Genomic DNA, 25,623 nt, shown 5'->3' with positions numbered 1-25,623 from the left:
TTACGACCCTTTTCCTCAGAGTGTATGAAGTCAAGAGACCACATTTGCCTAAAAAGAAAAAGGGTGATTCTGTGACTGTTTCTGACCACACTTCCTCAATTTCAGTGGGAGGAATACTGACGGTATAAAGAATGAAAACTTTATTATCCTTTCAGTTGGTTTCAAATTTTATGGAACTGCTGGTTCCTGTGCTTTTATGTTTCCAGAACTTGGTTTGAATTCTCTGCTGTTTTTCTAGCAAAAGCTACTCAAGGACCACTTCCCCCCACAAACCTCCCAAATCTTTAAGAAAATGGAGGCACTCAAGACACACTGATTTTTGCTGCAACTGATTTTTTTTAAGCAATTGGTAATAAAATTTGAATAACAGATTTGGGTTCCAATATTCTGTATTACTTGTTTCTCACAACCCTCTAGCTAACAGCTATTAAATGGAGGACATGAACAGAAAAAGCACAATGTATACTACAGACATCGCTTATGTGAAATCACACCTCAGATACGTGTATTAACAGAACTGAGCAAGTGGAAACATCCTTAAACGCTTAGGTTTTTGGAATCACACAGATAGAAATCCAATTCCTGGTTCTGCCACTTAACTTGCTGTGTGACTACAGGTAAGGTATGTAAACTCTCTTGAGCTTTCCTTTCTTCATTAGTGAAATACTCTCTATCCTGTATCTGAGACTCGTAGTACCAAGGCCCCACAGAAAGCAGATACACTGAGGATGTTAGTTTCTTCCATGACTTTTCGTGAACATGACACTGAGAAGTTGGTAGCTTGCCCTGACAACGGTTATACTGAAGTTTAGGCTTAGTCAATTTTCTAAAGACACAAACGAAGAACTGGAGCTTAGTTCTGGGCCTTACATTTTGGAAGCTTCCACTGTCAAACCAGGGCAATCCCAGGAACGGGCCAAAAAAGAGAGAGATGGCAGGTGTGGCAGAGGGAAAGGCCAGGCAGGAGATGCAGAAGCGTGAAGGGAGGCAGGTCGGGATGCCCAGCATTCAGGACATCACACAGCTGTTATTCCCCCGCATCAAAGCTGTGGCTGCTGTTTTGAATAACCGACTGTGGACACAGTTTCCGATGCATGTTATTCTAATTTTACATGAAACATCAGTGGACAATCTGATTTCTCTTACAGTCAATGTAACTGGACCTAACAAAGAGAAAGACCTCTGTATACAAAAGCACTCACCAAATCCCCTAATCTGCAAGCAACGTTACAACTATCTCTCAAGTCTAATTTTTAACTTTAACTTTCCCTTTCCAGCTTAAAATGTCAAATAAATTTTCTCATTTTTTGCAAAGGCAGTCATTTTATTCAAGTTTCTTTCCTGTGACTCAGGGCTCTGCAGACACAGTATGGCGTCCAGATGCCTCATCATTTTATGACTTTCATTCTTCCCCGCTTTGAATTCCAGCCTCCACTGCAGCTCTGGAGCCCAGAATGTTATTTCTGATGCATATGAAATAACTGACAAAGAATTTATGTGGAAACTATAACTGCAATAAATTAGAAGCTCATTTATGTCTTCCTATGCATGCGTGCCTGCATTTCTTCCTAAAATAAAAAGTTTAGTGTAAAGGGTGGACTGGTTTTCTTAACTACCAACTCAAACCTCCCCCAGTGATAGGCTAAGATATTTGGAACAGATTCCTCTTTATTCATGGAGGATGAGCAAAATTTAACAGCAAGCACTACTTGAACGAATCTCTTAACTTTTTCTGTATTGTCAGGGAGTTCTCGAAGCAGCACTACTTCGACAGAGATAACAGAATGTAGACAGACTAGTACAAGAAAGTAAACCAATCTTTGACTTTGGTGGTCTACCATAAATGAAGCCTAGATGAGGTTCTTCCAAGTTCAAACATCTCCTGTACAGATAATGAAAAGAACACTTCAGATAGATGCTTGTGGGTGAGGAGAGCCAGTCGATGGAATGGTCATGCAGCTGAAAACATGTTTTGGGGGGGGTTGGATTTTTTTAAATGGACAAAATTCCAAAACGTCATGCATGTCTGTTCCCCCACACAAAAACTGAATGACCAAATAAAAAAGCAAGACAAGTGACCGTTTCCAGTGAGTACAAAGCATTGTCATTTCCCTGAGGTTTCGTCAAGCAAATATGGCATTTTTTGAAAGACAAAAAGATCAAGGTTGAAGAATAAAGGAAACTATACTTTTCAATAAAATGAAAGATATGTGACAAGAAGAATGGAAAAAACTTTTTAACCAAACCAAATTCTCCCAATCCCTTATAAACAAAACAAACAAAAAACCTCCTGTTGTTCACTTATTTCCCCCATGTTCTCCGAATAATTAGAAAATTATATTTTGTTTTCCTGATTGTGTAATTATACTTACAAGCAATGGTATGTGCAAATTTCTTATTTAGCACTGAACACATAATTCAGCAGGTATTAAAACCGCCCAGTACTGCCTCAAGCTCACAGGACTTTAAATAAAAATATCCCGCCTCAGGCCCGTACTTGGCACAGAGGTTACAGAGTGCCACTTTTACGGGGGAAGAAATTGGTATGTGAAAACATGCTTGTCCAGATGTCCATACTCAATGTCAATGAAGAATTAATCACGGGCCGAAGTGTGCACACAATGGCCCGCAAATGGTCCAAATCTTAGAAATATAACTTCTAGAGAAAAGGTCCTGATGAAGTTATATCATTAACCTGGCAATAAATATTACGAGGGGGCACATAAGCAACTCAAGGCGCGCAACTGGAAAAATTCTCAGTGTTACGTGGCTGCAACTCATGGGGATGAGTCATCGGTTCACAGAGAAGAGGTGGATCTGACCCATTAAGGTCACGTCAAAAGGTACGGAGGTAGACGAGCCCAGATGAACAAGTGATAACCAAGATTGGGTCGCCACAGTATTTTACAAAAGATCTGTGGGTCAGAACGAATGAGTGATAAAAAGAACTGTTATGCAACCAAAACAAAACCAACTGAAACTGTTGCCATGATGGAGAAAGAGCCAGAGGAAACGCTGTTACTGATAATACTAAAAGTGTTGCAAGATTTATAAGAATGTGAAAAAAAAGGAAAGCAATATCTATCTAGCAAGAAAGGCAACACATGTGGGAATATTTGGAAACCTAAGGGCTGGTAGGGACCTAAGCATACTTTCGGAACAGAGAAAGTCGTATTACAGAAGGCATTGGCCAATCAGCCTCCATTCCCACAAAAGCAGAACTTGACCATGAATTTAAATTACATCTGGGGAAGAACGTGAAGAAATTCTGGGAGTTCCTTCCACCACAGGAAGCGGCAGTGCAGTCTATTCCTTCACACCTTCACAAGGGGACGGGCCAGCAGCCCCCAGTGGATTAAGCGGGGTGGGTGCCAAGGGCCAGCAGGGCGGGCAAGCCCACAGTTCCTCCTTGCCCTGCACCATTTTATATGGGCTCTTGTGCAAACTAAAAGTTGGGTAGGACTTTCAGGAGAAAATACCTATATTCTTGTTTAATGTAAGTCTTACCTGAAAAACAAATTTTACTAGGTCTCTAATAACTCAGTAATAAAGCTGAAAACCGTTTTCTTATCTGAAAGTAAGTACTTTACTCCTTGCTATGTTCAAATCTATGGAGCAGTGGAAGATATTTCTAAATATTGAGGCTTTTGTTTAAAAAGATAAGCACATCAAATATTCTTAAGTGAAACAAATGAGCTCTTTTTTTCCCTTTTAGATTTAAGAACTCTCTGTTGGTCCCTAGTAATAAAAGAAATATACTTTACAACGTTTTTCAAATCACCAAATTGGTGCTGATGCTTACGGCACTCTGCCGCGAGCTGCTTCCTACTGTTCTAATTAACTCGGAGAAGAAGCATCTCTTTCGAGGGCAGAATGTCCTTGTGTTTTGAGTCAGCTTCTCTGAGGTCAAGTGACCTGGTGGCTGGGAATCAAGACTGCCCCTTCTAGAAGGAGGCCAGACCCCACTTCTGTAATCTGGGAGCCCTTCTCTGGGTCAGCTTCAATGTTCAGTTCTAATTAAAAATCGAACAGCTGCAACCGGCAAGAGGGCAAATGGGAAAGGAGGAGAAGACATTCCTAACGGAAAGGGAGATGAGGAATTTGAGGTGCTGATGGAATGGACCACAAGAAGGGGCGAGGAGGGATCCACGCAAGAAAGGCCACAATGCTTGACTGCACATCACAGAAATGACAAGGCCATCCCCGTGACCATCTTGGTGACTCACGGACTTCTGGTGGATTCTCAAGAGAACCCTTTTAGTACAGCGGTCCACCGTGGCGGCCCACTTCCTCTTGGCCTCCTCCTCCTCCTCCAGCAAGCACCGCCTCAGGTCCTGCTTCTCAGCCTTGCTCAGCGTCCTGTCTGAGGCGGGGCGCACTAGCTGGGTCAGGTTCAGGTGGCTGTACAGGCTGCGCTCCACCACGTACGTGACATTGAACTCGCTGACGGAGGGGCGCCCGCGCCCCCTCCGGCCGGGCGCGCCGCAGCCCCCGCCCCCCTTGGGTTTCTGCCGGAGCAGCGGCAGGTCGCAGGTGCTGCTGTTAATGCCTTTTCTGGAGGGACGCTGGCAGAGAAAAGCTCTGGAACATGAATAATTAGTATCCGTTTTCTTCAAGCGGATCTGCTTCCGGACGCTCTGAACCTCCTCCAGGGACACCAGAAGGTGGTGCCGACGACGGTGGCTGTCATAGAAGCAAACCCCATCGGTACTTACCCCGTGGCTCAGGGACCCGAGACCCTTCTTCATCTCCCCCTCGGTGAGGGAGCGGGACACCTTCTGGGCCTTGTCTTCTTCTGGGTAGGAGAAGAACGTCCCCATCTTCCTGTGGGGCTTGATCAGGCCCCGGCTCTCTCCTTTGCTGAAGGTTTTGACCAACTTCCGGCCAGCCCCCCAGGTGTCCAGGCTGCTGGATGATGGAGAAGTGGTGAGAGAGTCTGAATCATCTTCTGGAGGTTTCTCAGGAGAGGCATCAAAGAAAAATGGCTTCTTGTGCACTCCAGAGTAAAGGGCGGACCTTTCATCCGGGACCGGGGAATTCTCAAACACCTGTTCGTCACCGCCTGGAGGGAATGAACACAGACAGGGTCACCGTCTCCCATAATCATACCTCGGCATTCTCTTGTGGAGACTCTTGTGGAGTCCTCTTTAGGCCCCCATGACCCTGCAAAAAAAAAATAAGCTAGTCCACACAGCAACCACAGTGATCCCCCTCCCAACAATCACAAACTTTCCACAAACGCAGCTCCCGCTTAAATAAATGCATATAAAAAAGGAAATAATCAAAGTGAGCAAATGTATGGGTTCGCACAAGCTTAATGTTTTGGAAGTATTTTCTCCTTCTCTCAGTATCTCTGCAGACCAAACACCTTAACAGACCTATTAAAAATGCCATTTGGAAATTCTAAGTGCCATAATTAGCACAACATTCCTTAGCATTTAATAATCATAACCCTTTCCAGTTTGTAACTGCAATCCTCAGAAGCAAAGAATCAGAATCGTTCTCCCTCCTGAAAGGCCCTCCTGTTGAGTCTTGCTGGCTTTTTATGGTAGAAGTGTGATGAATGCTTTGTGGCTGACAGTGATTTTTTTATGGGTACAGATGCCATTTAAGTAATTAAATCACCAAGGGAAGAGTTCGGGTGCAGAAACGCCATAAAGGGTCGTAGCTTGCAAATGCAATTGACAAATGGTTCCCACTTGACGAGCCAAACACAAAAAGTGAGGGAACTGGGTGATCCAAGCCAGACATTCCCATCAACGCAGGCCCTGCTCCGAAGCAAGGGCATTTAAGGGCCTGGACACGCAGGCGGCCCCATGGAGTGTTCCACTTCATCTCAAGGATTCCAGCTCTTGAAGCCTTCACTCGAGCCAGGTATTCAGCCAAGCCTTCCAGAGCCCAGTGGAAAGGTTTGGACTTGCTGGCAGGAAAATTGAGCTCTTTTCTGTGTGTGTTATGTGAACAGATGTGAGAAAAGAAGTAGGTCAAACTCTGGGTGTAGTGATCCTAACTGGCTGTGTCCCTTTAATTATAAGGAAACTTTTGAGCCCTGCAGCTTTCGCCAGCTGAATTGTGAAGAGGAAAAAATTTAAAGTTCCTTGGAACAGAGGGATGGCACTAAATATACCAGCTGGGATGAGGGTGCCAGTGTGTGGTTAAATGTCAGAGATAAAGGGAGACGCCAGCTTGCTCGGGATGGGGGAAAGATGAGTGATTGCTAGCAGGCCTTTAAAATTTCAAGTTTCTGCCTTTTCCAACTGATGGGAATTAAAGTTACAAATAGAAAGAAAGAAAGAACTGCTGCTATTAAATACCCAAGATTGATGTCAAGGAGATGGTGGTGAGGAAGGCGATTCAAAACTACATTCAGTTCAAAGTTCTTATCTGCAGCACAAGCGTATTCACTCACAAATTATTCCTGGGTTTTTAGGGGGGTTTAAAAGCAGAGTCTCTGGTTCTGATGGATGTTGGCCAGACCAGAAGCAGTGTGTGACTATCACTAACATTTCCTGTTCCTTCCTCAGGACCCTGACTAAAATGGAATGGAGACCAAGCGTTCTTATATTGTTGGAAGTACAAATGGCAGCCTCTTCTGGATACAGTCTACCTTCCACTTCTGGGATGAAGTGATGGGGCCGAGAAAAGACACACAGCCTGGTGGCAGAGGCAGCCTGATAGCGGACTTCTCTATGAAACTAGTCCAATCACAGATCATGGCTTCACAATGAGCCCAGGTGTCCAGGGAGTTGTACAAAAGCCCTCATCTACCCCTAGTCTTAAGGGGCTGTGAGGAAGTTAAGAACCTGTCACTCAGCAGTGGTCTGGAAATTTTCTGGACTCTGTATTGGGGATTGTCATCAGAAATTCCAATACTTCCGTGTCACAAGTGAGTCTGGAACCAGCTGGTTCACATATGCCCATGACATATGTAGCTCTACTTCCTGCTTCTGGCGAGTCAGCATCTGGTACAGTTTGGAGGGGAAAATGGCAAATGCTTCTGGAGAGGTACCTTAGCCTGTGCTCAGGGCAGCCCTCAGATGGTACAGGCTCTCCTTGTCTGTGCCTGACGCGAGGCCCAAAATCCCAGCCTGGACTTGATCCTTTGGGTTTAGAGCATGACTTCCCCACTCGTCCTGACTTGGAAGTACAACTGTCCTACTGTCCCATTGGGAGAATGACAATCGAGATGCACTTTTCCCGTCATCATCTGGTCGTCATTTGGGGTATGATTTCCTTCACATAACTGACCTTTATCTATCTTGCTCAGCTGAGATCCGAATATGGAAGGAAAGGTGATTTTGACAGGAGGAAGGAGGTGGGATATGGGATGACTTAATGCCAAGAACACAGATTTATGCCCTAGATTCCAGCCTGGCTCTGCCACTCACCATCTCCAGGACCCTGGGCAATTGCTTTATCTCTCTAAATCTCTGTTGCCTTACCTGTAATAATGCCTACCTATCTTAGTAATATCTATTACAAAGCTATTAAGAGGATAAAATTAAATGAAGAGCGAGATGTGAAAGTGTTTTATAAGCTGAAAAGCACTGTGCAAAAGCTAATGAATCATTAGCAGGTAACAGATGAATGGGAGTAATGAGGGAAGAGGATGGGTGGGTATCAGCTTCATAAAAATGGGCAGCTACAGGGCACTGATCTGGCCTACAATTTCATATTGTCTAGACTCATCCATGCCCCAGATAAAGACTTGAAACTTGAGTGACAGATTGTCATTCTCCTGGCTTTTCCAAGACTCCAGAGCTAGGGGGTGAGAGATGGGGTGGGAGCAGAGTGGAGACCCAGGATGTAGCAGAGTCACACTGCTCAGGCTTAACTCTGGGTCTCCAGCCACCTGGCTCGCTGACTATGAGGAAATTACTTCACCTCTTGGTGTCTGTTTTAGTTTCCTCATTTTTTTTTTTAATAGTTTCCTCATTTGTGACCCAAGGATAGTACTAGTGCCTGCCTCTGGTGGCTATTCTGAGGATGACATATTAAAAGGAACATAAAATCTGAAGTGTTGAGGAAAGTGGCTGGCACACAGAAAGTTCTCAATAAATGTTCATTATTATTCAGACAACTTTGTACCGGCACAGGCATGCAAGAGGTCAAAAGGATCAACTCTTCCAAGGTCCTAGGGCAGGAGGAGGGGTTATTCTGAGTATGAATCTTTCCAGCTTTGCAGAAGCAGGTACCAAGGGGGCCTTTTCCAGTACTAACATCAGTTCTCTTGCTGATTAAAACCACAGAGGTCTACTATGCAAGGGCTGGAGGAGCTCCAGTTGAGCAGGGTGTTGGGGGCAGCCACGAGCCTCACACATCCTGGGCCTCCCCTGGCGACAGTAACAAGCCTGGACAATAGCACCCTAGCACTCCAGCTCCCCAGACACCAGAGGTGTAACTTGGGACTTGGACTCACTAAATCTGTCTTCCATCTGTGACACCTAATTCATACCCAGATGAAGTTGGGAGATAAAAGTCCGCCCAGTTATTACTTTTTACCTTACAGCTACCTCTTTGAGCATATTTCCCCCCTTTTCCCAACTATGTCTCTCAGAAGAGATTGCTGAATTGATTTATTCTGACATAAATACACAGATGAGGAACTTCTGTTTTTACAAATGTTCCTCTAGTGGAAAGGCTGCCCCAACACTCGACTATCATATATGAAGGGGCTACTGCACGGTGGGCCCAGTACCAGGTACTTCACGCGTCTGCCTCATTTATGGACAAGACCCAGCACTCTCTGCATAATACATGAGACTTAATTTTGGAAAGTGGCATGGGGTTTGTTCAAAAAGTAGGATGCTCCCAAGGTTGAATGACAGCAATTCCATATGGTTCTACTTAACATCACCAAATGACACTGTGTGTGATTTCAGGGAGAGCTTCCACAGTGAGGAGAAGTCAGGCTACGGTCTATACTGCGAAATCATGATGGACAGGCAGGTTTTAAAACAGCCAGATGTAAATCAGCATTGCGCCGAGAATTACCATGCAAAAGACACCCAAAGGAAACCCTGGAATTAAACACAACCCTAAGTTTATAAAATTGGCCATAAAGTAGATAGTCTCTCTCCTTCTCTCTGTCTCTCTTGTCTTTCCTTTCCCTTTTTATCTCCACTTTCCCATAGTAACCCCTTCACCTTCAATATTCCTCTAGGGGATTTAAGCTGATAAATAATTACATCAAATAAAATTTAAAATACATTAATAACAATAATAGGAAACCTTCATCTATGTAAATAAGGGGGAATTCAGTTCCCTCCAAGGTTTGATTTATGTACAACAAAAAAGCCTCTACACTGATATTTTTAAATCTACATGTTAAAACTTTTAAAACTGCTCACCATGTAGATGTGACATTTTAACAAGTAACGTGCTTTTTTGGGGGGTGGGGGGAGACATATTCTTTCCAGTATTTCTTTCAATTCACTTTTATTTTCCAAACAGGAAGTCTTACTCTTTTATTGCATCCTTTTGGGACAATTTTATAAGATGGTGCGAATGCACTTTACTAACAATAAGAAGGATGAACACGGTTGAGATTTAATCTGTCATAATTACACTTCAAAGGTTAACTATTCACTACAATAAATCCAAGATCAGGCCCCTTTTGACATTATTGCTTCATCTGACAAGTGGCTTAGCCAGTGAGCTAGCTCTTAAAGATCCACTTAGAATGGGAGGTCCTTATAGCCTCATTGGAGTTGAGACTTGACACTCTTTACAGAAAGAACAAATCATCTCTCAGAGATTCGAAAGGACGTTAGTGCCTCGGTTGTTAGATGTTTGTTCGAGGTGGAGGCATATCAAATTTGAACTAAATTCACTGGGTGAGAACCACAGTCCTTTTGAAAGCAGAAGCTTACATAATATGTTATAAAATAAAGTTTACATGAAATGGTATAAGGACCAAATTAAAGCTGTACCACATCTGGAGAAGATCCTACTGTCATACATTAGCCATTTCCCATCTTTGTAATATTTAAATAACCAAGCCCCTGGAATGCTGGACGCAAGGATCCTTCATTCCAGAAGGCTCTGAGCATTGCCCTGCTCACATGCAGACCCAGGTTCTCCCTCTGCCTGCCTCAGCCAGAACTCAACCCATCTTCCACTTGAAATAATACTATCTTTTTAAAAAATATTTTATTTATTTATTTTGTGGGGGGTAATGAGGTCCATTTATTTATTTTTAGAGGCGGTACTGGGGATTGAGCCCAGGACCTTGTGCATGCTAAGCATGTACTCTACCACTTGAGCTATACCCTCCCCGCCAAATCCTATTTTCTACCGAAAGGCAGACCGCAAATGATTTACTCTGGAATAACCAGGGTGGAGTTTGCTTTTTTACCTTCAGTGCTGGGCTTTTTCATTTCTTCCACCCTGATTAGTTTCTTTCTCACTCTGCGAGTGGAGTTTACCAGCTTGTGTAACCTCTTAAACTTCACCGACTCCTCGGTCTCATCATCCGATTGTTCTCTCGACTGGCAAAGAAACAAAGGAAACGTTAATCAGGTAGTTGTCAGGTGCAGCTCAGCCTCACTGCCAGCCTGAACTCTGGCAGTTCTGCAGCTGAACGTAAGGCACCAACAAAGGTGCCCAACAGGTTCATGGGGCTCCACGTACCATCATCTCAAGGTCTAATCCGCTGGAGGATTAGGTCCTAGGCACCACAGCACACACCGATGCCCTGGCCTGGTGTGTGGGGCATTGGTCTCAATGACTTCCCGGTCCTCTTTGAGAGAGCTCCGGCAGGACGCTCTCCTAGGCTGCCCCTGTAATTCTAGTTACACTGCTGTGGTTTGGGCCAGGCTCTCAACTGTCTGGCCCGTTAGGGCTTTCTGTTTAACGTGGTCATCGACTGCTTCTCCAAACCCAAATTCTGTTGACTTGTTCCAGTCCTCCCCGAAAATCAAAAACAGCAGGGCATGAGAAGGGAAGAGATGCAAAAAGCCGCCTTCGGTCCCATTTGTGAGGACAGTCTGCCACATCTCAGCCATCCCTCCCCTTCCGCCTCTCCCAGCTCTTTCCGAGAGCTTCCAAGGCGAGCCCAGGGACAGAGTCTGCATTCCTCCACGAGGGGCAAGGGAAAAAGCTGACCTTTTCAGCCATACAGTGCAGTCCATATTCCCCAGCATCCCATCTCGTTCTGCAGTGATTCAAGCATGCTCAGCCCAGCTGTTTTCCCTCAAGTATCAAACATTACAGAGAGAGAGGGGAAAAAAAGTCTCTCGGCAGCAGTGACCCAAGCGAAAAACAATCCTTTCCTTGTGAACAAAATGAGGGCTTCGCTTCCAAGACAGCTCGGACATTCAACATGCAGCTTCCTCTGTTTTATCTGTTCAAAATGTGAAGAAACCACAAGGAGTCTGGTCCTCAGTGGCCGTGCTGCACGGGCCGGGCGCTCAGGAATCTCCGGGAGCGCGGAGCCCGGCGAAAGTGCGCAGCCTCGGCACAGCCCAGGCGGCCCGGAGCGGCTCCAGCTAATCCCGCACATCCTGCCAACAGCCCTCTCTCCATTTCCTCAAGCCTAGTTCACGGACAGAGTGGGGAGGAAAATGCCTCAAACCCAAAAGCAAAACAAAAACAAACCACATCTCTGAACACGCGTCTCACAGGGAGACCTTCCCCCCTGCCCATCACACAAGAAATGCTCTCATTAATCTCAATTTTATAGACAATAAAATAGGTAGCTAGAGTTAGCAGAGAACAGTTTCAAGAGGAAACGAGGTAGAGATTATATTAATTACTTAGGCATAAAAATGGTGCATGCTGTGCACCCACAAATATTTCTGTAGCACCATGCCTATACCTAAAGGATATACAACCCATTTCCCAGCCTCTGTCCTCACCGTGGAGTTCCCAGTATGGAGCCATTGTACTTTCTCCCTGCAAGACCATAAGCAAACCATTCACTCGCTAAGGAATAATTATTACTCCTCATAAACGGCAAGGCATCTGGACAGGGGTATCTCTCAGGCTTCCCTTCTGTGAGGTGTATCAATATCAGTGTCTAATTTCTCTAAAATACCTAAGTAAAATGTTGCATGCACACTTCAGAATTAAAGTTAACTGCTGGCTACCTGGTAATGAAGAATAGAAATTGGACCCCCAGAGAGCAGGGGAAGGAGGCTTGCACGCTGGCTATCAGGCTTAATGCATTTGGTCTAAAACTTAGAATGTAAAAACTTAAAATAAAGTAGTAAGTACAGCTTCTATCACACAATGGCATTGTCTGCTTTGGATTTCCCTTTTACTTGGGCGAATTGCTGGTGTGTGATAGAATGATCGGAGTGGTCAACCAGAGGAATGAGAGCTTGGTTAGCGCCCACTCTGGGTAATCAGCACCTGAACAAAACCACAGTGCATGGAATGACACATAAACACTGAAAAACATTCTGCCTTCTTGATATATCTCAAAAGCCAAGTACTTCTAATAGAAGAATCAACATTAGATTACAGAATGTTTCTGCACCCACCAATGACACAGATCTAGAATATGTCTATAACCCTCATGTTAGAAAGTTCTGAAGTCAAGTGAAAATGTAACAAACACAGGTTGTTCATAATCGAGATTCAGGATTCAGAAAGCTACATCATAGGATAAAAATCACCCGTACCTAGCTTGGAGGGTTGCTGCTGCTGCTGCTGCTGCTGGTGCTGCTGTGTGTGTGTGCGTGTGTGTGTGTGCGTGCGGGATGAGGAGAAGTAAAAAGAGAAATGGGATACAGAATGGAGTAATACAGAAATCCTGAGTCCACAAAAACACAAATCATTTTTAGGAAACATACCATCAGAAAGAACTTTTCAGGGAGAAATCAAAATGGTTAAACTAGGACAACAGATTTAAAGGCAATGACCCCACCCCCACCCCGTGCCCCCACCAGTCCTACTTTCGTCTGCCCAGATTTACTGTGATCAAAAATAACATATTCCAGGTACTTATTTAATTGCTTTCATATGCTCCATCTATTTTTAGGAAACAAGGACTCTAATTTAGAGTTTTGAATTAATATTATTCTTATGTATCTCTAAAAAAATGTAAAGTTTGGAGGTGTTTGCCACTGACAAATCACAGATCATAGCACTCAATTACTTTCTTTGCATTATCATGTTTTTGGACACTAGATGAAATAGATGCAGCACAATTAATATGAAAAAAATAGGATAAAACCAAAGTCATTCAAGATATATATATGGTATTATCATTATAATCATCATTATCATCATCGTTATTTTAAAAGTAGAAAATCTCCTCTTAAGTGAGCCTACAAGTCACTGAGTTGAACAGTCTCCCAAGGATGCTTTTTATTGAGAGGTGTTGACTTCTCACTTCCTCCTGTGTCCAGAGGAAAAAGAGTTGTGAAATATTTGCCTTTAAAAAATCCTCTCCAGCTGTTTCAACATAAAGACTCTGTAAACAGCATTCATTTTTCTTATAAACTGAGGAGTAAACCTTAAATTCCTCATTTCATGTTTCTCCTTTTAAATAAGCATGCCACTTCCCAAATGCTGAAAAAAAAAACTTGTCTTTTTATTCAGAAAATACACCCCTAGAGGTGTATGTATGAGATGGAGGTGTGAGAAATTTTATTTAACTTTTTTAAAATTAAAAAATGTATAGAGGAAATCTCCCCTCCCAGGGGAACTCTGTAGAAGATGAAGGACACATCTGCAATGCATATAATATGAATGATGCCAAGAAATAGACTCAGAGCTATTATAAAACAGGTTTTAATTAAAGTGAAAAAATAACATAAATATGTATAAACATATATACACATTCAAACCCAAGATGGCATCTCCTCCTCTCCCTGTCCTGGCCCAGGCCAGAGTGCTAAAATAAACTTAAATTTGACCACCTTCTAAATTAGAAGGTGAAAACTCAGGCATCTGTATAACCACCCCCCACCTCTAAACCTTTAGTAGAAAAAGTCAATTAATTTATCCTACCAAGGGATGTGGAAAAGTGGATTTACAATATTGTAAATAGAAACATTTGACTTCCAGCCTCTGTACTGTGGATTTTTCCACCAGAAAGCCCATATGGCTCAACTTTTAATTACTTTGGCTAATGCTATATGTAGTAATTCTGTGGTGAATGCTTAAGTGTTTCATTTCTGGTTTCCATGGCAACATTACATCAGATTGCAGACAGCTGGCTCCACAGTTTTAAACCGTAACAAATTGACCAAGCCAAGGCACAAAACTATAGCTGCTTTAAAGAGAGAGTACACCATTCTCCTGCCAGGGTGCTGAATGAGGAACCTATGGGGCCCGTTTGGCTTTCAGCGGAGGGTGGAGCCTCCTTCCTTCTCAGCTTCTTTCGGAACATGTGCGTCCTTGACACATCTGCAATGTTCTAATGGGAAAGACACGGAGCCAGCGTGGAGAACTTTTTATAACACAGCTACATTAAGGGTGATCAGAAAAAAGGAACACAATGAACAGCATCTGTAGATACAAAAATGTGTGGGCTTGAGCAAACGAAAATATCCCCTTAACTGTTCAACTGAAGCCCATCCCTGCAAGTCGGTAACAGATGCTTCACGTGCCGCTGACCTTGTAACAAACAGTTCTTGTGAACGATGATGTGCTAGAGCAAATGCTTTCCAAAAGCTGCGTGGCACAGTCGTGCAGGCACAGGAGTAACGTGCTGTAATAAAGATTGAATTGAACTTGCAAGGAGCAACTAGAACCCTTCGGGGACTGCTGGAGACCTTACTGAGCACAGGATTACAACTGTGCCTTTTGCAGAAACACGTCCACTCAGCTTGCTTCCCCAGCTCCTAACACTCAGCACACTGTCCCAGTTAACAGCCAGACCAAGTCACCCTACATCCCCCGGAGCCATGCACATAACACTGTATTTAAGCCTCTCTGAAAAGTTTTCTGAAACTGGCAATAGATTCGCCTGTGAAATTCACGCAATGTTAATGGCACGAACCTTCAAGTTAGGAGGAGGAAACCGATCGGTTGTAGGTTTATGAAAAGCCGCACATCGCTGCCTGAAGTCAAGTCTTCTGCACTAAAAGCCTCCACCAGTGGCAACTCAGCTCCAACCCACGTACACGCAATCCCTCGCGTGCCCGCTTTATTCTCCAAATAATATCCACTCTCCTCCAAAAGCTGTGTCTTAGTATTGAGTGAGCAAGCTAGGAAAGAATGCTCCGAGTTACAAGGTAGGGGAGTAAACAAGGAAAGAAGGATGAATCTAGAGGAATTGGAATAGAAAAGAGGGAAGTATCCCAGCCAAGAGCAATGAAAAAGCTTTTCCTCAAAGTGACAGAAAGCACATTTCCCCTGCATGTTACACTTATCGGGCGAACTTGGAACTTACCGGCTTCGGCATTTAGCAGGCCTCGGGGGTAATCGTGAGCACAGCCGGTAGTACCCCCGCCCCCTCCCCACTCTGAGAACGTCTTCACTCTTGCTCCGTCACCTCTGGAATCTCAAAGGGAGGGTGAGGCACTCCTCAAACGTGCTCCTTGGGAGTTACATGATCAGAGAGGCTCCACCGGCACAACTTGGGATCCGAAGGAGAAGAAAGTGAAGACACTGGATTCAATTAGCCGCTTTCTGCCTGCTGACTGATCCTCCCGTCCCTTGCTCGCTGCATGACTTGTAAGAAAGGCATAAGTCGTCAGCTCTAAGCAAATCTCCTATTCACCACAAGGAAAAAAGGGAGTGTTGTACGTGGCAAACAATCCCTGTTTTCACTGACGAAGGCTCCCTGACCTCCTGCTGGCCTCCAGTTCCTTAATTACTGTCTATGGAATTCCAGAGAGAGAAAAAAAGATCTCGAGAATCTGAGCAAATCCGGGACAAGGACTAACCCTCACAAGCGACTGAACTTAAAAAAGATCTCTTTAGCAGATATTCTTCTAAACACCCCCCGAAGGCAGACGTCGCGATTGAAAATAGACACCTTCCAATGGCTATTTTTAAAATTACTGAATCAAAACTTATGATTGTGGTTTCTCTCCTAAAGTTGTCACTTTCGGTCTCCTCATTTCTTTTTTTTTCTTTCTATTTTAACCACTAGAGTAAACGTAGGCTGTTTCCCCGTCATTGACACTTCTAAAGCTGTCTCACCAAATTGTTTCAATGATCATTTCAGAGCAGCTGAGTTGTCTCATGTTCTAAAATGTGAGCACGGGGGCTGTGTCACAAGGTGGTCATTAAATTTTCTCAGGGGTGTCTAGGGAGCAACATCACATGCTGTTACAGAACATCATCTAAAAAGGCAGGACTGAAAACCCACCTGAGGCTTCCACGACATGGGCTGCAAGTCATGTCTGTCTTTTCAAGGCTAAATTCACTCCGTTAGGTAAGTCACAGATTCCCACTGTGCAGTTCATGCTGCCCAATCCTGGGTGCCTCTCACCGTGTGGGTCTCTTCTGATGTGCTACGTAAAGACCCCTCTTGGCGGGGCACCACAGACCACCAGGGCTCACCCCCTTTTCCTGGACATTTGCCCTGCTGCTCTTCTTCCCTGGGTCTCTTTGGAATTTTTCACTCTGCTTGAAACTCCCTTTCCCCCAATTTTCTGCCCCGTGCAGAAGTTTCTCCCACCACTTATGGAATTTCCTCTTATTTCTCCCTGCAATGGTTCACCACACCTTCACCTGTTCCCCATTTCACAAAGCCATTCTCTGACACCTCCTCTGGTTTCACATATACTCCTTTCCCCACCACGATCCAAGGACCCACGTGTGCCACAAACTGTGGCAGGTACTTTCCCGACACTGGACTTCAGTGATTTGCGGTTTTTTTGTGTCGGGGGGGTGGTTGGGGTTGGGTTCGGTTGGGTTTCTTTCTTTCTTTAATTTTTTTTTTAATGGAGGTACTGGGGATTGAACCCAGGACCTGTGCATGCTAAGCATGCACTCTACCACTGAGCTATACCCTCCCCTGCAAGATGCTGGGCTTCAAACACCCATATTTATCAAGTGCTCACAATTCCTGGCACCGTGCTAAGTGTTTGCACGTATGAATCCATTTCACAGACAGTAAATGGCAGAGGCTGATTCTGATGCTTCATGGATTTGTACGACCCCTACCTCTACACGGGCTGTCTTCACCCAAGACTCATAACCACATCGCATGCATTGTTACACTTAAAATTCCTTAAAACTGTCAGTATAAGTCTCACTTGAATTTCCCTGTTACTTCATGAAAACTAAGAAAATTTGTATGCCCCCAAGGACAATGGGGCAGATGGAAGAGGAAGCCTTTAGAGATAGAACAGCCTGGGATTAATTTCCAAGTCCTCTGGCAAATCACTGTTTCCATGGGCCTCAGTGTTCCTCCACGTAAGTTTGGTCTAATAACATTTGTCTTAAAGCATTGTTGTCTTACAGATTGTGGATATAATTGTGTATAATCAACCACTGGAGCTCGGAAAGTGCTTATTACGTCTGCAGTCAACCTACTACTGATCAGAATCCAAACAAGACCTATTTTAATTCTTGCAAACTGCTGTTTGAGGTGCCATGTAAACAGCAAAGGCAAGGAAAACATGTGAAAGCACGTGATAATGGCCAGCATCTGAGGCTAGGTCTGAACAGCTCGTTTAGATGAAGAGAAGATTCTGAGGGGGATTCGGAGCCAGAACTCCACAGACACAGGCTGAGGTCCCCTTTACGCCACTTGGGAACTCATTTATCAAACGGCAGTGACAAGCCTCCTAGGATTCCTGAGAGGATGAAAGGCACCTTGACTGTGAGGCTGGAGCCTGGCAGGTCCCAGAGCCTGTGTCGTGAGAACTCTCGGGAGCTGGGATGGATGAGCCAGGTTCTGTGAGGTGGGGGGAGGGAAGGACCCATCTCCTACTTGTCCTTCCAGTGGTGCCCCCCTCCTTCCCTCCCCCTCCTGTTCGTGGTCACTGTCACCATTCTCAGAAGAGGGATCAGGTATTCATGGAGACACTCCATGGGGAGTGCTACCCCGGCTTTCAGAAGACAGGAAGGACCACAAGGACAGGGACTATACCTGTTCCCCTCCTGTGCACGGTGCCCAGGCAGGGCCACCCACAGTGGTCCACGGCAAGCAGGTGTGAAATCCATATGGGATGAAGATGCTGAGACTCCCCAGCCCGGTCGCTCCCAGCCCTTGCTGTGCATCAGAGGAAACTGTGAATATCTGAAAGACTAGGCTGGGCCAGGCCACCCTGGGAAGCTTCTAAAACAAGGCAGATGAAGTTCATGAGGATGGGCATTGCTGGTCTTGCTCACTGGGTAGCGGGCTGGGACTTACCCACACACAGGAGGTGTGCACGCTTGCTGAGGACAGATTTGAGCCTCTGACTCCCACTCTGAGAAACTGTTCATTAGGTGCTTGGAGCAAAGTCCACAGGCTGCAGTGTGGAAGGTAGGACTGCGTGGTCAGTTTCTGTCTATGTTATGCTCCCTGGCGCAGATACTATGTGGAAATGACCTCTCATGGCACCTGGTTCTCATTCTCCAACTTCCTCACAGCATCTCAAATACCCCATCTCTCATGTGCCTGCACATCTCTGCACTTGAGGATTCCTTTTTTGGGAATATCTCTGTCCACCCCCATCTACTTCCCTAGCTCCTACTTGTCGTTCAAGATTCAGTTCATGTGTCACCTCCTCCAGAAAGCCTTCCTGGCCTTCCTCCTCATCTTCCTTAGGCTGGGTGGTTGCAGAGCAATTTAATAGACTTTATTTGAGAACTTAGCTCAATATATCATTAGCCCGGTACTACTAGCTCTTCACTAAACTTCCAGAGGACAATGAGCACGGTCATACCCATTTCTCTATCTGTATTTCAGAAACATGTATTGTTTATTCCTAATTACATATGATCTATTTTTAATCAGGAATTTTAGAAAATGAAGACACAGAAAAAGGAAAAAGAGGAATCACTTATATATTCCTAGTCAGAAAAAATTGTAATGTTTTGGTTTATATCTTCCTCTTTTCTCACACACATAATACACCTTTATGTGACTTTTTTAACAAAAAAGGATGACCTTATGATCTTCAGCTGCTCCCTCTCCCCAGCACCGCCTGGTCAATATCAAGGTCCCTAAAGCCTCCCTCACATGAACACCCAGTGTAAGTAGAAACAACGTGCACACTTGTAATTGTGACCCTCTCTGAACCACACTGCTGTGTCTGAAGGGCTCCTTTAGTGAACCCCTGGGGCCTTCAATGCACACTGTTCAAACTGTTCTATAATCTGCTTTTAAAAATTAATACGTTTGGAACATTTTCCCACATCAACAAATATTCAACAAATAAAATACAACAACAGCTCTAGTATCTCTTCATATTGAATAAATCACCTTTTACTAAAAATTTTTTTAAATAAAAATAAATACAACAATACAGTAATGATTCAATAGTATTCAGTCATAGAAGTATACCATGACTTACTAAATCATACCCTCAATCACTGGACATCTGCATGTTTCCAATTTTTCAATATTATAAAAAATACTTTGATGAACACTGTCATAAAATTTCTAATGCATCTAATACATGCTTTTTTAAGAAGACGTGATTAGATTGTTGAATTGATGGGTAAAGAATGGGCCTATCTTTAAGTCTTCTGATACATGTTAACAATCTGCTCAGAAGAAACATTGTGTTATTTTTAAAATCTCACAAGTAGTATCGAAAGAGTGCCTATTTCTTCACACAACTGCCAACACTGAATATTAGGATTCTTTTCCACTTAGAAAATTAAAAATAGCATCTATAGTTATGATACAAGATATTTCCTGATTGAAATCAATGGATGGGTGGATGGCATGGCGTTAGGAAGCAAGGAGTTGAAACAGGACTAAGCTGGCTTTAGCTGGACTTACAAAGGTTATAGTCTAGAAGTCTGGGGTTAGAAGGGCCCCCAGAGAAGTTCAGAAACATGATGAGTGTAAGTCAACTGGAATAAAAGCGCAAGAGGAAAAAGAGATAGGGATTCAGAAGTGAGAGAACTCACCTCTGGCTGGGGAAACTGAGACACGCTTCAGTGAGGGGACAGGCACTGGCCATGGGTTTGGGGGAATTTCCACATTCCTATATGAGCCTAGCAGTCGCGTGTCTAGATGGCCCCTGCTGACCTCAGATGCCTGACTATCTGGACAGTCGAAGAAGAGTTCAGCTGATGCTGCCGCCTTTATAAACAGCATGTGACACCAATCCACACCAGCTTCACCGCCCTCCTCTTCTCCAAGCTTGATTTCATAATCTCTCCAACATGTCTGATCTCTCTCCACTGGTCCAAGAAGTGACACATTCAAGGTCACTCCCTACCTTGGAGGCAGCATACTGGCTCAGGCCGGCTATGTTCAAGACCAGCACTGATGACTACCAGTCATCAGAGTCCGGCCACGGCAGGGGCTTCCAGTCACAGCCATCAGGTTAATGTGTTATTCTTTGTGTTAGCAGAAAATTAGTTTCAGTCTTTAAAGAAGTTAGAATTACTTTAAAAAGTGTTTATGAGTTGTCAGAGTAACTATATAAAATATGAAACACATTGTGGGGTTTTTTCCTTATTTCACAAAGGAGTCAGGGAAGGGCTCATCTGTTTAGTAAGAAATATTTTGCTCATTAGCTGGTGACATCATTGCCCTCTGAAATTAGGAGATTTTTGTCAGCATATGGGGAAAAAAAGATGAAATTCCATTCTTCTCCCAGAGGTGCAGTGTAACACTGAAATAATCTCTCTGGCAGTTTCAAAATTAACTAGTTGTCGCCAGATTTGAAAAAAGAGGAGGAGGAGGAGGAAGAGAAGGTAGTGGAGGAGGAGATAATTACACATTTTTATTTGTAAGAAGTATGTGAGAATTTGAGGTAATGTTACCATCCCCAGAGGCAAAGGCTTGTCAGCACTTAATTCACTTAAGAAACTGTTTAAAAAAGGACTATAAAACCAAAGGAGAGTAAACGGAGGCTACATTCCACAATAAACTTTATTCTTTTTCTTAAACTCATGAACTCTGAATTGCTTTTAAGCACACTAAAGTAGTGTTGCTACTTTCCCCATAAGGAGGGAGAAAACATAAGACCTCAGAAGTCCTACTGCCAAGTCTAGGGAGACGTGGATCCCAGGCGAGCCCACCCAATCTCATTTCTGCAAGCTTCCATGGAGCAGAAAAAATGCCTTTCCTTCTGCTGAAAGGAGTTGGGAGAGGAGAGAGATTAAGTGGAAGAAAAAGAACAGGCTGCTTCCCCTTCACTCAGTAAATCTGGGGACGATTTTACTGCTTCAGATTATGTCACCCCGCCCATAGGTCAGAGAACCCTACTGGTCATGTACAATAGGTGGGTTAAGATAAAAAAAGAAGTTATGGGAAAGTAGTCAACAGCTCTACAAGTCCCTCTGGACAAAGTGGGGGTAGTGTTACCCAAAACATATCTATGGTGTCAGGCACACTAAGGACTAAAGAAAAACACCAAACCCACTCATTCCCAAGTGCATTTGATTCTCACATAGCCCGTGCCATGGAAAAGGATGACTCACAATAGGACTGCCAAGTAGGGCAATTACATATGCGTTTGAGGCTCTAGTTTCTGGAGCTGATGGAAGTTTTCATCCCAGAAGCGGTAAGTCTCCCAAGGGATTGGGTGGTGTTTGCAAAGTCACATTACTTTTATGGCATCTTAGACTGACTGATTCATGGAGCAGGCACAACGACTGCTTGGACAAAGCTGCCAACTAACCTTGTCGAGGCACATGACAACGTGGAAATACAGAGAACTGATGGAGCCCGCGTGGCCACAGAGGGAAGATGTGGACTTGGTGTCCAAACCCAACCCAAACAGGCCACTGGATCAGCATGGTCATCTGCTGAAGACGGAGGCATGTGGTCAATGTTGCCTCCCAGAGTTGTGGATCTATGACCTTAACATACTTCTCCTTATGTTTGTTGAATAAATAATAAGCAAATTTTCTTCCAACTAGAAGAAATCTTGGCTGAATCCTTAGAAAAAGAATCCATTAGAGCTAGAAAGGTTGCTTGTGGTCATCTAACTGGCAAAACTATCAGGTCATGGTCACTGCTGAAAACTGAACCAAAGAATATCCTTCCTACAAGAACTAACAACGAGCAACAGCACCTAAAAAAACAAAACCACTAAGAACTGGCAAAAATAGTCCACCAAGAGCATCCAAACAAAGGTACATAACCTAATACACTGAACTTTAAAACTCCATGATCAAGCTAAGAATCAAATATTTGAAGACCTGTATAAAAGGTTCTCAGTTCTCCAAAAGCCAGACTGGTGGGAATCTTGAGAATTATTTCATATACCTTCATTTCATTTGGAAGAAAGCAGCACTGTGTGGCCTTCTTTACCCTTTTCTGATCTAGGAGCAGCAGAAATTGCTTCAAGACAGGAATGAGTGAAAAGACAGAAAGTCAATAGTAAGGCTGATCCTGATCGAAATAAAGCCTCTAGAAATTCAGCAGGAATTGGAGGAATGAATTCCAGGCAGACTGGCTATGCCCTACCCATTCCCCACCCATAACCAAGTAATGTGAACAGTGATGCAGTACGTTAACAAAATCTTAGGAGAGAGAAGGCTGAACTCAGGTATCCCAATGAAGACCACATTCCACTTCAGTTGGGTTTTCCTGCTTCCCCAGCCATCACCTCAAGCTATAGCAACACAAACATGAACAGAGCACAAAATAAAGCCCTCAACTGCAGCTTAGAAGAAAGGAAAACACTCCATTTTCAGACAACATGGCAAACAGGTCAAAAAGGAAGCCTCATGGTACCAGCACAAATAGCAAGTGTGACCTGAGCTACACAAGCATGAAGGGAAAAGGAATGCATGTCAACTACTCAAACAAACTACAACAAGGAAGAAAAAGGCATGAACAAACATAAAAATTCTATCTTTTGATCCTTTATCTCTATCAGAAGAAAATACAGCTCAAAGAACAAGAAGAAATTCTAAACAGTTGCTTCTCTCTATAAAATAATTTAAGAATATGAATTCAGTTAAACGAGGCCTCAAAGACAAGATAAAAATCATGAACGATACGAATTTTAAAATTGCACTGATAAGGAAAAAGAGGACCAAACAACCTATTACAGAAACAATCTGCAAATAAGAATGAGCAAAGAACAGAATCAATGCTGTAGAAGTCAAAATATTGATGTTCAGATTGATCATCTATATTATTTAAGTCCATTTTCTCATATGGCCCACATTTGAAGACTCACCCACCTATTCACCTAAGCCATTGGCCTTGCTGCTCCCACTACATCACAGGTTTCTCTTCCTCAGTTTCAGTCACCATTTCTCAGCTTTCCACATTCTCCTCACTGGAGCTTAATGGGCTTCCTGTGTGTACTTAACACACGAGGTAGAAATATTCCAATTAAGTCCCCAACCATGCTGTCCACTTGTCTGTCTCTTCTTCTCAAATATAAGCCCTGTGTTTAGGGACCGGCATGTAGTAGGTACTCAGTGTTTGCACAATGAATGAGTAAAAGTATGTTCAAGAAGGCAGTCTTCCACCTACACTCGGGGTCAAAGGCACGGAGCAAGAAGTGTCCTTGCAGGAACTAATCGTGCAATGCTATTAGACTTACACTAGTAAGAGGACAATCAACAAGGGGGTGACAGAGGGTGTGGTAAAAAGAGGGAGAGGAACGGGGACAAAGAAGACAATAAAGGGATATTTCTATGGAAATTATTCTGTGAATAACTACAATTTGAATTAGAATTTAGTTGTGTTGAAATACGGCTTTCCAAATGAATGTCGTTGTCTGATGACTGAGTATGGTTCAAAGAGTTTTGACAGAATGCGTAACTGTGGTGACGAAAAGTTCACATAGACTCTAAACAAGGGATGGGCAGCCTGTGGCTTCAGTTTACTGGCTTAGGATGGAAGTGGCCCTCTGTCTGGATCCGACGACTCATGAACCGTGAGAGGACCTGGGTATCTCTCCAACCCATCCATTATGTAAGATTTGGTACTAGGGCAAATAATTCATGCAGGAATTAACATGTGATGGATAATTATCATTAAACAAGTGATGGAGATTCTCTCTTACCCCAGCCTCCCTGAGGTTCATCCCAAAAGCAAAATAAGAAATTGGAATTGCGAATCTAAATGATAATCATTAACCCAGATGATATTACAAATATCTGTACTCAGATATAATCGGCTAGCAGGGAAAATGTGGTATATCCTGTTTGGTATTTACATATTAGGTTGGACAAATGAAACTGCCATTTTTATAGGTCAAAAGCTAGTATCTCTAGTTTCACGTGGCTCAACCTAACAAAAGAAACAACAGACCAGAATGTGCGCCCAAACTCTCTTGAACTTTTAAAATGTTAACAGTAGGTTACATAATCCTCAGATGATGCTGCATCTGGATGTTGTCTTTGTTTCTGTTCATGTGGCCCTTGATACGTTGAGGAGGGTCCCCAGGTAGTACCCAACTTCCTGTAACTGTACAAACCCGTGAAGATAAAGACGTACCTAGTGAGTTTGCCAGATGCAGAGAGTCAAATTTCTGAGCCTGCTGTAAGAGTGCCCCCCAGCATAACAGGGATGGCAGCCCTTGCCCACGTGCTCAATGAAACCACCTCACTGGCACTATATGGCCCTAGATAATTTCAGTACAATTAACAGTTTTCTTTTCCCCAAACAGTTATCCTAAGGCCACATGTTACTGAAATTATACCAGACCCGCTCCTAAGCCCATGACACTTACACCTTCTGAAACAGAAAATAAAGTGATTATGTGTTTGGTAAAAGCATAACCAAGTTAACACACATGATTTACAGGAAGCTTGTTCTGTCTACTCCTGCCTTATCCCGAAGCCTAAGCGTGGCCACCATGTACGGCATGAACAAAAATAAAACTTCTGCGGGAACTCAAGCACTTGAAGAATGACAGTTAATGGAAAGGCGGAAGATCTTCACATAAAGTAATAGAGGCTGGCATTCACTGGGTGCCCCTTAATCCTTGCAACACCCATGTTGGGTAGATACACTCGGCCCTGTCTGCCAGATGAGGAAACAGGGGCACAAAGAGAGGAAACAAGTTGCCCTCAGATGCAGAGCTAATTGGTGGGAGAGCTGGGAGCTGAACCCAAAGACTGACTCACGTCTGTGAGCTTAACCAGCCCCCTCGCCTGCCTACGCTGGGCAAACGCCTGGCTCTCCCGAGGCCAGTGTTCTTCCCGTCTAACTTTGTTTAAAGATGATGATCTTACAGGACTCACAGCAAACACACGCCTCAAACGTTGGCCCTTCTCCCAGAGTGAAGGCTGGGGGTGGAGGGTGGTGTGGAATAAATGACATGAAGCCATCTAAGCAGTGGTCCTTGGTCAGCTCACATCCAGTGAGAACAAAACTCATCTTTCTCACAAGACTTCGTTACACATGTTGCTCCAATGGTTCTGTCTCTTAGGCTCACCATCAGCAACAAGTGGAAACAATCCTTATTTCTGCTTTTCTGAAGAGAATTTTAATAGGTTCCTATTATACTCTCATTTTAGTTTCAAAATCACTTCTGTTAAAATTAAGAGTAGTATTTCTTCCTCTTCCCACCCAGCCAAATAAAAAAGAAATTTCTAAGAAAGTATCCATAAAAGCCTGAATAATCATCTCAA

General features: G+C 43.7%; 1 protein-coding gene across 5 annotated transcripts in view; it reads right to left on the bottom strand.

Annotated features, from left to right (window-relative positions):
• The window catches only part of SASH1 (SAM and SH3 domain containing 1), a 284,505-nt gene that overhangs the window by 25,837 nt on the left and 233,045 nt on the right, over positions 1-25,623 (bottom strand). For 3 of the 5 annotated variants that reach the window (XM_072966006.1, XM_072966005.1, XM_072966008.1), the window contains exons 9-10: positions 10,358-10,490; positions 4,716-5,062 (exon numbers count right to left, since the gene is read on the bottom strand). In XM_072966006.1, coding sequence (XP_072822107.1) covers positions 4,716-5,062; positions 10,358-10,490 — 480 coding nt within the window. Of the gene's footprint in view, positions 1-4,715; positions 5,063-10,357; positions 10,491-11,106; positions 11,421-15,346; positions 15,621-25,623 lie in introns of those variants that run through there. The other 2 variants (XM_072966009.1, XM_072966010.1) reach the window with 2 other exon arrangements.

This window comes from Vicugna pacos, chromosome 8 (genome assembly GCF_048564905.1).
Source record: "Vicugna pacos chromosome 8, VicPac4, whole genome shotgun sequence".
Classification (NCBI taxonomy): domain Eukaryota; kingdom Metazoa; phylum Chordata; class Mammalia; order Artiodactyla; family Camelidae; genus Vicugna; species Vicugna pacos.
The sequence above is the reverse complement of the archived record's forward strand: the minus strand, read 5'-3'. Positions and strand labels throughout refer to the sequence as shown.